Genomic DNA, 15307 nt, shown 5'->3' on the forward strand with positions numbered 1-15307 from the left:
CAGGTCCACAAATACACAGATTTGCAACTGATGTAATTAAAGGAAATTCAAGCCAGGCATAACTAAGTGGTTGCGTCAAGTTTCTTCATAGAATCCTAGAATGGTAGAGTTGGTAGGGACCAACCCCCTGCTCAGTGCAGGAGTCACTAAATCATCCCAGACAGATATTTGTCTAGCCTCTGTTTGAACACTTCCATTGAAGAACTCACCACCTCCCATAGTAACCTGTTCCACTCCTTGATCACCCTCACTGTCAAAGTTTTTTCTAATATCTAATTTGTGTCTCCTCCCTTTCACTTTCATCCCATTGCTTCTAGTCTTTCCTTGTGCAAATGAGAATAGGACTGATCCCTCTGCACTGTGACAGCCCTTCAGATATTTGTAGCGCGCTATTAAGTCTCCTCTCAGCCTTCTTTTTTGCAAGCTAAACTTTCCCAGATCCTTTAACCGTTCTTTATAGGACATGATTTGCAGACCGCTCACCATCTTGGTAACTCCTCTCTGAACTTGGTCCAGTTTGTTGATGCCTTTTTAAAGTTGGGTGCCCAGAACTGGACACAGTATTCCAGATGAGATCTGACTAAGGAAGGTTCTTCATGGTATATCTATCCCAGTACACAGAATACATGAGTCTCCTACATTCAGACCCAGGGTTAGAATAGAGCCCATAGGGACGTGCTGGGGCCACCCAACATGGCGTATTACCATACTGTATTACTGTCCGTCCCACCTGCACATTTATTGGACACTGTACCTCTGCATGCCTCCGATTTAATACAGGTGGGGTTTTTTTCTGTTGGATTCTGTACAAATTCAACAGGAAAAAAAATCATGGTATGTTCCATCACACTCTGTATGTACAAAGGTATTTGCCCCTACAATCACTGATCATTGTGAAGAATATCTCCACAAGTACACCATCAATGGAGTCTGTATACATAGATTCAGAGCTTGTCTTCATAACTTATAGGTTATAGTAACATAGTATGTAAGGCCGAATGAAGACATTGTCCATCTAGTCCAGCCTGTCTATCCTACTGTGTTGATCCAGAGGAAGGCAAAAAACCCCAAGGCCAGAAGCCAATTAGCCCTTTTGGGGGAAAAATTCCTTCCCGACTCCCTAATGGCAATCAGACTGTTCCCTGGATCAACCCCTAATAGTTCCTACCTGCCTGTATACCAGGATTGACACTTAACCTAATATTTATATCCTGTAATAAACTTCTTCTCCAGAAAGACATCAAGTCCCCTTTTAAACTCCTCTATCGATTTTGCCATCACCACTTCCTCCGGTAGAGAGTTCCACAGTCTAACTGCTCTTACAGTAAAGAACCCCTTTCTGTGTTGGTGATGAAACCTACTTTCCTCTAATCGTAGCGGATGTCCTCTTGTTACCTTTGTGGTCCTGGGTGTAAACAGATCACGGGAGAGATCCATGTGTTGTCCCCTCATGTACTTATACATGGTTATTTGGTCGCCTCTTAACCTTCTTTTTTCTAGAGTAAATAGTCCCAATTTGGATAGCCTCTCTGGGTATTCCAGTCCCGTCATTCCATGTATTAGTTTAGTTGCCCTTCTTTGAACCCCTTCAAGCACTGTGACATCCTTCCTGAGCACCGGTGTCCAGAATTGTACGCAGTATTCCATGTGAGGCCTGACGAGTGCCTTATATAGTGGAAGGATAATGTTCTCGTCCTTCGCCCCTATACCTCTTTTAATGCACCCCAAGACTTTATTTGCCTTTGCAGCAGCTGACTGGCATTGGTTACTCCAGTTTAGTCTATTATCCACTAATACCCCTAGATCCTTTTCCATATCACGTTTCCCCAGCGGTACCCCATTAAGTGAATATTTGTGACATCCGTTCCTCCTGCCCATGTGCATAGTCTTACATTTTTCAACATTGAACTTCATTTGCCATTTTTCTGCCCAAGCCCCCATCTTATCCAGGTCCGTTTGTAGCCGCACATTGTCTTCCGTTGCATTAATTATATTGTATAATTTTGTGTCATCTGCAAATATTGATATTTTGCTGTGCAGCCCCTCTATCAGGTCATTAATAAATATGTTGAACAGAGTGGGGCCTAATACTGAACCCTGTGGCACCCCGCTAGCGACTGTGGTCCAATCAGAGTACGAACCATTTATTACCACCCTCTGCTTTCTTTCGTTGAGCCAATTTTTTACCCACTTACACACGTTTTCGCCCAGTCCGAGCTGCCTCATTTTGTATATTAGCCTATTATGTGGCACGGTGTCAAAGGCTTTAGAGAAGTCCAGATATACAAGATCAATAGATTCTCCCTGGTCCAGCTTAGAGCTTACTTCATCGTAGAAACTGATCAGATTTGTCTGACATGAGCGACCCTTCATGAATCCATGCTGGTGAGGAGTTATTCCCTTAATCTCCTTGAGGTACTCATCGATGGCGTCTCTCAGAATCCCCTCGAAAATTTTTCCCGTTACTGAAGTGAGACTTACTGGCCTGTAGTTACCAGGCTCACTTTTGCTCCCTTTTTTGTAAATTGGAACCACGTTGGCAATGCGTCAGTCCAATGGTACTACTCCGGTCTTGATAGTGTCTAGAAATATTAGGTATAGCGGCCTAGCTATCTCGTCACTTAGTTCCTTTAGTATCCTTGGGTGTAATCCATCTGGGCCCGGTGATTTATCAATTTTAGTTTTCTTTAGACGCTTCCGCACCTCCTCCTGCGTTAGGTATGAGATATTTTGTGAGGGGTTCGTTTTATTCCCCTGCATCTCGTGTGGCATTTCCTTTTCTTTGGTGAACACACTTGAGAAGAAGCTGTTTAGTAGATTTGCTTTCCCTTCGTCATCATCAATGATTTCTCCTGCATTGTTTTTTAAAGGGCCAGCGCTCTCCCTGCAAATCCTTTTGCTGTTTATGTAGTTGAAAAATAGCTTCGGGTTGTTTCTGCTCTCTTTTGCGATCCGTCTTTCTGCTTCCTCCTTGGCAGTTTTGATCGTATCTTTGCATATTTTGTTTTTTTCCCTGTATGATTTTAGCGCTTCTTCGCTGCCTTCTTGCTTTAGTAGTTTGAACGCTTTCTTCTTTTCGTTTATTGCCCCTCGTACCGTCTTGTCAAGCCACATTGGTTTCCTTTTAGCTGAGTTTCTTTTATTTTTAAAGGGAATGAACTGCTCACATGAGGTGATTAGGATCCTTTTGAACTTTTCCCATTTTTCCTCCGTACTGATATTTTTGAGGATGTTGTCCCAATTAATGTTACCGATAGTAGTTCTAAGCTCCTCAAATTTTGCTTTACTAAAGTTTAGTTACTTCGTCTCTCCCTGATAAGGCTTCCTATTGATTGACAGCTGGAAGTTGATTATATTGTGGTCGCTGTTCCCCAAGTGCCCCTCAACCTGCACCCCCCTTATACGTTCCGGTTTGTTAGTTAGTACTAGGTCCAGAATGGCTCTCCCTCTTGTTGGTTCCTGCACAAGTTGGTTCAGGTAATTGTCTTTAATTACTCTCAAGAACTTATCACCCCTGTGAGATTTGCAGGTTTCGTTCTCCCATGTTATATCTGGGTAATTAAAGTCCCCCATGATAATTACTTCGTTTCGTTTTGACACCTCATCTATCTGCCTTAGTAGTAAGTCTTCAGTTTCTTCTGTTGCTTTTGGTGGTCGATAGAAGACCCCTATCAGGATTTTATTTTTTCCTCCCTGTATTTCTACCCACAGAGATTCCACCTGTTCGTCTCCTACCCCTATATCCTCCCGTAGCCTCGGCTTCAAGTTCGATTTGACGTACAGACATACCCCTCCCCCTTTCTGGTTCCTTCGGTCTCTTCTGAAGAGATTGTACCCCTGCAAATTCACCGCCCAATCGCACTTATTATCAAGCCATGTTTCAGTAATTCCGACTATATCATAACTTTCATCAGTCATTCTTGCTTCAAGCTCGCCCACTTTACCGATCAGACTTCGTGCATTCAAGATCATACAATTTATATCATTTTTTTTGTTTTTTAAATTTGTTTTGTTGCTATTCGTACTTATGGCTGATCTATCAGTTCTAACTGTACTAACCCCACCCCCTGCTCGTCCCCCATTCCCTTTGCTTGGACCCAGATCGCTAATTACACTGGCTACCCCACTATTTCTCGTTTTGCCCTCCCCCCCAGTCCCTAGTTTAAACACTCCTCCAGCCTTCTAGCCATCTTTTCCCCCAGCACAGCTGAACCCTCCCCATTAAGATGCAGCCTGTCCCTACGGTAGAGCCTGTAGCCGACCGCAAAGTCAGCCCAGTTCTCCAGGAACCCAAATCCCTCCTTCTTACACCAACTCCGGAGCCACTTGTTTACCTCCCTAAGGTCCTGCTGCCTTTCTAGTGTGGCTTTAGGTACAGGTAGTATTTCCGAGAAAACTACCCTGGAGGTCCTCGCCCTGAGCTTGGACCCTAAGTCCCTGAAATCATTTTTGAGGGCCCTCCATTGACCTCTAACTTGTTCATTGGTGCCAACGTGCACCATGACTGCTGGATCCTCACCAGCCCCTCCCAGTAATCTGTCAATCCGATCCGCGATGTGTCGAACTCGAGCGCCAGGAAGACAACACACCGTTCGACGATCCCGGTCTTTATGGCAGATTGCCCTCTCTGTCCCCCTAATAATTGAGTCCCCCACCACTAGAACCTGTCTAGCCTGCCCTGCGCTCCCCGTCCCCGTCTCACTGGAGCAGTCATCCCCCTGGCGTTCAGAGGGCGTGTCGTGCTGCAGCGGTGCTGGCTCTGTAATGGCATCCCCCTCATCTGCCAATCTTGCAAATTTGTTGGGTTGTGCCAGTTCAGGACTAGCCTCCCTGGTTCTCTTCCCTCTATCCCTCCTTCTTTCTGTCACCCAGCTGACTGCCTGCTCCCCCTGCTCTTCCGTACTACCGTCCGCCCCCGCCTCTACCCCAGCGAGTGCCTGCTCAGTGAGCACCAAACTCCTTTCCATGATGTCAATGGCTCTCAGTGTTGCCAGTTGCCCATTTAGATCCAGAATTTGGGCTTCTAAATGTGCGACGTGCATGCATCTTGCGCAACAGTATGCACCCTCGATCGGCTGATCAAGGACCGCATACATTGCACAAGTAGCACACTGGATGACATTGCCAGGCATGGAGCTCATCCTAATGGGGATCTACAATTTACTTGTGGAAGTAGTGAAGATAGACTTGTTCACACTCCGCTCACGCGCTGCTTCAACCGCTGACCCGCTGCTGCAACCGCTGACCCGCTGCTACAACCTCTCACACCCTGCTATAACCGCTGACCCGCTGCTGCAACCGCTGCTGCAACCGCTGACCCGCTGCTGCAACCGCTCACACCCTGCTATAACCGCTGACCCGCTGCTTCAACCGCTGACCCGCTGCTGCAACCACTGACCCGCTGCTGCAACCGCTGACCCGCTGCTGCAACCGCTCACCTGCTGCTGCAACCGCTCACCCGCTGCTGCAACCGCTCACCCGCTGCTGCAACCGCTCACCCGCTGCTGCAACCGCTCACCCGCTGCTGCAACCGCTCACCCGCTGCTGCAACCGCTCACCCGCTGCTGCGACCCCTCACCCGCTGCTGCGACCCCTCACCCGCTGCTGCGACCCCTCACCCGCTGCTGCGACCCCTCACCCGCTGCACCCGCTGCTGCGACCCCTCACACGCTGCTGCGACCACTCAACTGCTCACACGCTGCTGCAACCGCTCACTCGCTGCCGCTCTCACGCAAACGCTTACCCGCTGACACACGCTCACAAAATTTATTTATTTATTTCCCCCCCCCCCTCACAAACACTTAGACCCCCAGACACACACACACACACAGAAGACACAATTAACCAGATACACAGAAGACACACAGCTCACAAACATGCACAGAGGTAGAGGTAGATACTTATCAGCTCACTCTGCCCTCCTGTCTCAGCTGCTCCGTTCTGGTCCCCTCCGCTGGTCCCCTCCGCTACTGCCGGTCTCTGTTTGCTGCCCCCGCACCTGCTTCTGCTCCGGCGGCCGCTCACTCCACCTGTCACTCTGCCCTCCTGCTGCTGCTCCGAGACCCGCTCCGCTTCTGCACTCCTCCTGCCGGCTCCTGTCACCTTCGGGCGCCGGTATCGGCTCCTCCGCTGGTCCGATGTCTCCCTCAGACCCCCCGCTCGTGCCTCTGCCTCGGCGCGCTGCTACTGGCGTCTGACGTCACTTCCGGTCACACGTGATGACAGATGCCATGTACATGTAGGGGTCCACTACACAGTAGAGCCATGTGCATGGTTCTGCTGTGTATATGAGCCCTAAAGCTTGCTGGTAATATATAACTGTTAGGGCTTATTCACAGGCAAATGTGATTTTGGTCAATAAAAAACTGACCGATTTCACTGCGAGTGTGCATGCATTTTACATTAATTTTTTGGTTCAGTTTTTACGCTTTTAGGGATCCTTCATACATGCCTCAGTACAACAAATCTGCACTATAAACAAAGTTTTTTTTTCGTGTGTGTCGGCGTATTTTACTGTACTCTTTGTGCCTGCAGGGTATGTTCATTTGCGCGTCGTAGACAAACACGCCTCAATTTAAATGGCTATTTAGTGCAATAAGTACCAGATGTGTTTTTTTTCCAGCAGAATTACACCGTGTACTGTGCATCCCCTTGCTTATTGACCGCACATTTAAACACCCCCAAGGATTTCTATGGGGAACCTTGGTGCGCAAATGCGCACAAACGTAGAAGAAATACTTCCACTAAGTGTGGAAATATGAATAAAGCCATTGAAATCAATGGGTTCTATTCTCTGCGTATTGTGCGCATACATTTTGCGTACGCAAATACGCCCGTGTAAAGGAACCCTTAAAGCAAGAATGAATCCAAGTGAAATCTGTTTTTCATGCATGTGAACAAACAAAAGCTGATCCAAATGTTGACATTAAAAACTCTAATTGAAGTCATGTCATACGAGTGCATTCCATTTCTTTCAGGCTCCTGTTTACCATGGGAGGTGGCGAGTTCTCCTTCAATGGAAATGTTCAAACAGAGGCTGGACAAATATTGGTCTGGGATGATTTAGTGAATCCTGCACTGAGCAGGGGGTTGGACCTAATGATCCTGAAAGTCCCTTCTAACTCTACCATTCTAGGATTATGGTCCAAGAATCGCACCAGAATAGGGCATGCTGTGATTGTTCTTTTTACACTGACTATCTGATTGTGAAAAAAAGTATGCACGTATCAATACACACATTGGGAGACATTCATAAAACCATTTATACTGGTTTCTGGTATAAAAATTCACATTTTTGTGCAAGAGGAGATTTGAGACTTCTTGCTGTCTGCATCACCGTCTAGGACTTTTTAAAAAAGTGTGTGGCTTGTTAGGAGCGTACATCATCGCCCCAGACTGACAGATTTATATACAGTGTTTCCCCGATAATAAGCCATACTCCGATTTTTGGGTGGGGGACTTGAAATATAAGCCCTCCCCCAAAAATAAGATCTAGCTACACTACATGAAAAAAAAAAATACTCCTCACAGGCAGCGTCATGGTCCCTCAAGCTAGGCTGCGGCAGTCCTCCGTGAAGTCCTCGGCGTTGAGAAAGCAATCTTTTCCTGGTACTGTGGGTTGAATACCCCACCTCTAGCAAGAGATTGCTGTGACTGGTTCAGAACCGTGGCATCAACCAATCACAGCCATTCAATGCCATTCATTACCAGGAAGAGATTGCTTTCTCAGCGCCGAGGACTTCACAGAAGACCACCGCAGCCCAGCGTGGGGGACCGGGACCCCGCCTGCTAGATAAGTGTTAAGACACCCCCTGAAAATAAGACACTGTGCCTCTTTTGGGGCAAAAATTAAGATAAGACAGTATCTTTTTTGGGGGGACACGCAATATTATTCACACCTAAATCTGGCGTAAATTATACCAGAAATGAACGCCAGGTCGGCTTTGGCATATATTTCTGCTTAAGCACATGGAGAAGCCAAGGCATGCCTAACAGATGAAGAGCCATGTGTCTTCTCAAGTATTAGCCGCATTGTGTGCTAGCAGAAATATAAAGAACGGCATTTAAAATACCAGTTTTAATAAATTTCCTCCATTTAATGGATTCAAGTTCTGTCTGAGTTCTGCCAGTTTCAAACTTGGACAGAACTCAGAAGTTAAAACTGTCGGTATGAAGCCGCCCTTATTGTTACATTTGTTGAGCAAATGTCACATACTTTTGCACAATAAACGTCGCTCTACTGTGCACGTTTTAGCTCATTTTACTGTACCTTCTGCGCTGCCAGGAACCGTTCACATCGGTGCAGGACACACCTGTGCCATGATTTAAAAGGTTATACAGCCTAAGGGCTTAGTCACACGGGCGTTTATTGCCGCGATTTGCGCATGCGCATGCGTCCGGCGATTTTTTAAAACCATTGCTTTGCAATGGTATCGGACACATGAGCGCTTTTTATGCGCTCGTCCGATAAATTAGAGAACAGAAATCGCAGATCGCACCTATCTGCGATCTGCGATTCCTGTTCTCTTCTCTATATGCGCTCAACGGGGCCGGCGGCAGCAGCGCCGACCCCATTGAGAACATACAGAAGACAAATCATTCTTCTCTGCCACAGCTGGAACAGCTGTGGCAGAGAAGAACGATGTTTGCCCATTGAATTCAATGGAGCCGGCAATACAGCCGACTCCATTGAAAGCAATGGGCTGCCGGCGTGCGCGGGATGAATTGTCGGGAAGGGGTTAAATATATAACCCCTTCCCTGCAATGCATCCTTAAATGTGAAAAAATAAAAAAAAAGGATGTACTCACCTGCCCCCGGCAGCTGGAGATCCCCGCGGCCGGCCTGCAGTGGGTGTGAAGGGGTGTGACTCAGACTGGCCCCTGATTGGCTCAGCCTGAGCCAATCAGAGGCAGATCTCAGTCACACCCATTCATGTATTCATGAATGGGTGTGACTGACACTTGCCTCTGATTGGCTCAGCGCTGAGCCAATCAGGGGCAAGTCTGAGTCACACCTCCTTCACACTCACTGCAGGCCGGCCGCCGGGATCTCCAGCTGCCGGGAGCAGGTGAGTACATCCTTTTTTTTTATTTTTTCACATTTAAAGATGCATTGCAGGGAAGGGGTTATATATTTAACCCCTTCCCGACAATTCATCCCACACTCGCCCGCAGCGCTTGCATTCAATGGAGCCGGCTGTATTGCCGGCTCCATTGAATGCAATGCGCTGGACAGCTCCGGCCCGTTTCTAATGAAACGCGGCTAGGAGCAGATTTTCGGGCGATTTTTGGGCCGATTTTTCGGCGCCGGTCACGCGATTTGCGCATGCGCATCCGTCATGCGATGCGCAAATCGCGTGAAAAAACGCCCGTGTGACTAAGGCCTAAATAGGCCAATAGTGTGCATTTCCATACCCCATGGACTGCTGTGGTGCCTTAGGTGAGCAAATGCGCACCAAAATACAGCATATCACTTTTTTTTTTTTACATGCGCATTTCGAGAAAGTGAGAATGATCCAATTGAAAACAATGGGTTCTATTCTCTGCACAATGCGTGTGCGTACATGCCACCCTTAGGCCTCGGTCAGACGGTCGTTTTTTCACGCGATTTGCGGATCGCATGACGGATGCGCATCCGCAAATCGCGTGACCGGGGCCGATGATTCGCCGAAAAATCTGCAGCTAGCAGCGTTTTCGGTGAAACGGCCCAGCGCTGCCCGCTATCCTTTGCCACAGCTGTGGCAGAGGAGAACGATGTTCGCCCATTGAATTCAATGGAGCCGGCCATACAGCCGGCTCCATTGAAAGCAATGGGCTGCCGGCGAGCGCGGGATGAATTTTCGGGAAGGGCTTAAAAATATAAGCCCTTCCCTGAAAACCAACCTAAAATGTGTAAAAAAAAAAAAAAAAGTATACTCACCTTTTCCCTGCAGACGGACTTCAGCCGCGTCCAGCCGGCAGTTCTCCTGAACTGCTCTGTGTAGTATTCAGCAGGCGGGGATTTAAAATCACAGCCCTCACCAATCAGAGGCAGCTCTCACTCACCCATTCATGAATTCATGAATGGGTGAGTGAGTGCTGCCTCTGATTGGCTGAGCGCAGGGACCAATCAGAGGCAGCTCTCAGCTGTCAATCAATAGCCGGCTCCATTGAATTCAATGGGCGAACATCGTTCTTCTCTGCCACAGCTGTTACAGCTGTGGCAGAGGAGAACGATCTTTATAGTATATGTTCTCAATGGGGTCGGCGCTGCTGCCGTCGGCCCCATTGAGCGCATATATAGAACACAAGGAATCGCAGAACGCAGAGAAGTGCGTTCTGTGATTCGTCGTGTCCTATAATTTACCGATCCCATTGCGAAGCATTGGGTCTATATATGCGCGGATCGCATGCGCAAGTCGCGCGAAAAAACGCCTGTTTGACCGAGGCCTTATATTGCACAGTAAAAGCTGTTATGCTCCAAAAAAGTCTGAAGGGAAACTTTATTATAAAACTTGCCATTTGTACACACACACAGGGAATAAAAAAGTTCTACAGAAAATTCTAGGGTGCAGCTCAGATCAGACAGTACATGGACATCCCTCTCTTGAGCTGTCCGATATGTGACAGACTGCACATTGACATGTGCTATTCTCGTCTAAAAATCAGACAAGACTGGGACATGCTGTGATTTTTTCTTTACTCTAAATTTGCTATTTCCGCCCAATTTTCAGGGCCAAAAATGAATATTAAGAATCACATTTTTTGTAGATACTCACTTCTTTCTCATTCTTCCTCTTTAGAGATTTGCTTCCACCCTCCACTGTACTGCTTGCCATTGTCTCCATATAGACTTAAATATAGGACGGAAGAAAAAAACAAACGTTAAAAGACAAAATTGTAATTTTTCATTCTTTGTATTTAACCTTTTCACTGCTAGGGATTGCTGGACAATTTTTTTTTACAATTGTACACAAGTTTTACATGTGTAAATACAGAGAAACCTCTCTGAAAGACCACCTCTTTGAGATGACCAATGCCTTATCCCGACCAGATTTCCATGACAGATTTTCATATCCGCGATAGGTTATATATGCTGGTCATCTCCTTTGAGAACACCAAATCCCTAGAAGACCACTTTTTTAATGCAATTTTGGATTGCTGTCTCAAAGGTTTCACTGCCAGAATAGATCATCAATATCCGATTGGTGGGGGTCTGATGCTTGGGACCCTTTTGAATCTACAGTTTTAAGTCGCGGCAGCACTTGTGTGACTGTTGCAGCTGCTTCAGTGCATATCAGATACAGCACCACACATTGTATAGCTGCTGAGCATAGTATGGCAGCTCAATCCCATTCTCTTGAAATGGTTTGAAATGTTCTCAGGCCATGTGACCCATGAATGGCATGCAGGGCAAGACTGGGACTAATTTACAAACTAGTGTTTTTCAAAAGTATTTTGTAAGCCCAAAAAAATGCTGATTGACAAAAATAAGCAATTTCACTGAATAAAGAACACATCTGGGACTCATCAGACTAAATGGCTTTAAAATCACGATGTGGGTGTGTCCTGCGCCCATGTGAAATGGTCCTGCGAGTGAAAAAGTACAGTAATATGCGCAAAAATGTGCACATAAGCGTGTTGCTCACAGCGCAAATGGGCTGTGCTTACACAAGCATTTTTGCACATATGCTCATGTGAAGGGACCCTTACACAGACATGTACTGACACTCCTCATGCACTATCTTGAGCACATGCAAGACACAAGCCACCATCACAAATTCTATCATATTGGAAAGAAAAAGTAGCACTGCATGCAGCACTATTTCTCCTGTAAAATTATGGACATCTTAAAGGGTCCTTAAGAATCCCATTAAAAGTCAATTGAGTCCATCGGGAGCCATGAGACAGATTCTACAGAGCATTGTGAACAGAGCCATAAGTGTATGCAAGAACTCAAAGTGTATATTTCAATCACTTTTTAGGCTCTGTTTAGTGGTGGATTAAGGATTAACCCTTTCCAATCCAATTTGTATCCTGGTTTTCCTCTTTTTCTGCCATTACACAACAACGCTATCTGCTGGCTAAAGCCAGTACTGCATGAGGTGACACATTGGATAGACTCTGACAGCAGAGAGGCTGGCAATATACAGAAGAGAACCCTGACAGACGTCTTCCAATATCAGAGCTGTACAACCTTAAATCATATTGTCTTAAGACATCAGACAGTGGATTGGAAAGGGTTAAGTGGACAAAAGGCCTGGGGCTGTTCACACAAATTTCCATACCCCATAAAAATACCTCAGCTGTTGCAGAACATCATGGTACTCAAACAGATTTTGCACTCTCCCATGTAAATGCAGCCTCTGAGGCTCCATATGGGGCATGCAGTGCAGATGTGAACAGAGCATTACACTGGACATACTGTACTATACACATAGTGCATATATCGCGCACATAAGCAGTCAAGATGATCGCTGTTACACTTGTTATTTAAGGGTAAATATTTAGTCACACTAAGCTGTTTTGGAAGCTGGTAGAAACATTGTTTCCTGATGACCATGTTTGGTCAGTATGTCCATATTCCTTTACTAGGATGGTGTGCACAATGAGTCACATAATTATTTATTAAGCTTTGTCATGATTTGTTAAGTTCAGGTAGGTGGTCCACCATAATAGGCCCTTATACTTTCTTTGTCAGCTGGCACTCTAAATAATGTTAAAATTGGGCTGAGTACACAGTTGATGTCTCTTGTTCATTCTCTGATCATTAATTGTTAATTTTAAAAAAACTCAGATCCCGAAAGCAGTATTGCCAAGTCTACATTTAAAAAATACTCTAACAATTTCTTGGTGGAGAAAGTGAAAAGACTATAAAATCTAATTGATTGTTGTATTGTTACAGCTGTTTACTGCTGCTTTAGCTTCAGTCTTGTTGCAACTCACAGACTGTTTAAGTGATTTCTAGCATCAATGAATCAAATATCTTGCTTATGGTGTTCTGAGTGTATATGTTCTATTAAGATGGAGACAATAAGAGACTCTTGTAGAATTGTGTGTGTGTGTTCATAACATCACATGTTATTAGAAGATTCACAGGACAAGTATTGCCCCCCCCCCCCCCCCTCCATCAGTTACTTTACAGAGATAAGGAAGTTAACGGGAAAGCTTGGGCTGTTCTTAGGAACCCTGTATTTCTGGACAGACACACTGCTAGAATAGGGAGAAATCTTTTTTGCCTGGTGAATTTGGGTCATAAGTAGTGGAACCTGCACTTCAGGTTGGACTTGTTAGTGCATGTGAATAACCTGTACAAATCAATGTTACACTGTGAGATTGAAAGGTGCTGGATAGATTTACATTGAAACCTTTAACACAGTCTAATCCTGGTAACTTTGTGTTTATTCAGTCTAAGGACTACCTGATTGGTGTAATTGGAGTCTGGGACTCTACTTTGGGGAAGTACTCATTAGATAGTCATTCAGATAAGGACAATTGCAGCAGGAAATCTGGATTAGCAGATTCTAGATTCACAAGTGGAACACTTCGGGGAGGTTTTTGAAAATAAGTCATGCAGGGAATCATAAGTGGCTGTAGTTTGTAAATATATGTCTGAGGGACAGAGATGACCCAGTGAAGAATCATAAAGTGGTAGAGTTGGAAGGGATGTCCAGGGTCATCCGGTCCAACCACCTGCTCAAATCAGGATTCACTAAATCATCTCAGACAGATGTCTGTCCAGCCTTTGTTTGAAGACTTCCATTGAAGAACTCACCACCTCCTTTGGCAATCTGTTCCACTCATTGATCACACTCACTGTCAGAACGTTTTTTCTAATATTTAATGTACCTCCTCCCTTCCAGTTTCATCTCATTCCTTCTAGTCTGTCCTTGTGCAAATGAGAATAGGACTGATCCCTCTACACTGTGACAGCCCTTCAGATATTTGTAGAGAACTATTAAGTCTCCTCTCAGCCTTCTTTATTGCAAGCTAAACATTCCCAGATCCTAAAACCATTTCTCATAGGACATGATTTGCCGGCCGCTCACTATCCTGGTAACTCTTCTCTGCACTTGCTACAGTTTCTTACTGTCTTTTTAAAATCAGGATGCCCAGAACTGGACACAGTATTCCAGATAGGGTCTGACTAAGGAAGAGTAGATGGGAATACTTACCTGACATGATCTAGACTCTATGCTTCTCTTAATACATCCCAAAATTGTGTTCGCCTTTTTTGCTGCTGCATCACACTGTTGACTCATGTTCAGTCTGTGATCTATTAGTATACCAAGTCTTTTTCACATCTGCTACCTAGCCCAATTCCTCCCATTAGGACTGCTTTTTTCATTTTTCTTGCCCAGATGTAGGACCTTGCATTTCTCCTAATTAAATACCTGTTACGACCAGCGAGTGTGAACCCATTGTGACACCTGACCGTTTTGACGTTGGGCTAACCCTAAAGGTGTTATCCTAACTATTCCCTGGTGTTCGCCCTTTAACCCCTGTACAAGGATCTAGCCTCCCCTGCTGGGAACTAAACAGAAGGCTACCTCCTGGGATAGTCCCGGTGGAGTTGGCAGCTGACCAATGGGGATCGGCAACACACCATGAGACAAACCAAAGCGCAGAGTCTGGATACAGACCTTATGATGGAGCAGGCAATATATAACCGAAATCCGGATCACAAGTCTGAGGGTCAAGGCAGGTAGAGTACAAGCAAGTCCAGCTCACAAATCCAAGGGTCAAGACAGGCAGAGTTCAGGCAAGTCCAGTACACAGGTCCAAAGGTTGGTACACTGTAGATCAAAATCAGAATAGCTAGCTTGAAACAGGAAACAAACACTACCAATACTCTGGCAAGGGGGAAGTTCCCCATCTCAGCTTAAAAATAGAGTAATTGTCCATTAACCCTGCAGCTGGTCTGAGGGCACAGGGAAGGTTTAACTCCTGCAGTGCTGGTGGAAAGCACAGCACTGTTGAGGATTAATTCAAGCAGTGCTGATAGAAAGTAAAAGCTATTCATGCAGAGGGGCAGCAAAGCTAGGCAGCTGACCTAACAATACCATTCTGTTAGTCACCACCCACTGTTCAAGCTTGTCTAGATCTTTTTGAATCCTCTCATCTTTAGTGTTAGTTTTCCCTCTTAGCTGTGTCATCGGCAAATTTGATCAGTTTTCCATCAATTCCCTCATCTAGATCATTTATAAAATGTTGAACATTAGACCTAGGACAGAGCCTTGTGGTACCCCACTTGATACATTCTTCCACTTGGATGTGCAGCTATTTATGAGCACTCTGAGTACGATCACTCAGCCAGTTGTGAATCCAC

At 45.6% G+C, this 15307-nt stretch overlaps 1 protein-coding gene across 1 annotated transcript in view; it reads right to left on the bottom strand.

Annotated features, from left to right (window-relative positions):
* The window catches only part of TEX12 (testis expressed 12), a 58260-nt gene that overhangs the window by 13156 nt on the left and 29797 nt on the right, over nt 1-15307 (bottom strand). The window contains exon 2 of the mRNA XM_066606953.1: nt 10758-10831. Within this exon, the coding sequence (XP_066463050.1) occupies nt 10758-10826 (69 nt within the window). The 5' untranslated portion in view covers nt 10827-10831. The remainder of the gene's footprint in view (nt 1-10757; nt 10832-15307) is intronic.

The sequence above is a fragment of the Eleutherodactylus coqui genome, chromosome 6 (genome assembly GCF_035609145.1).
Source record: "Eleutherodactylus coqui strain aEleCoq1 chromosome 6, aEleCoq1.hap1, whole genome shotgun sequence".
Taxonomy (NCBI): Eukaryota; Metazoa; Chordata; class Amphibia; order Anura; family Eleutherodactylidae; genus Eleutherodactylus; species Eleutherodactylus coqui.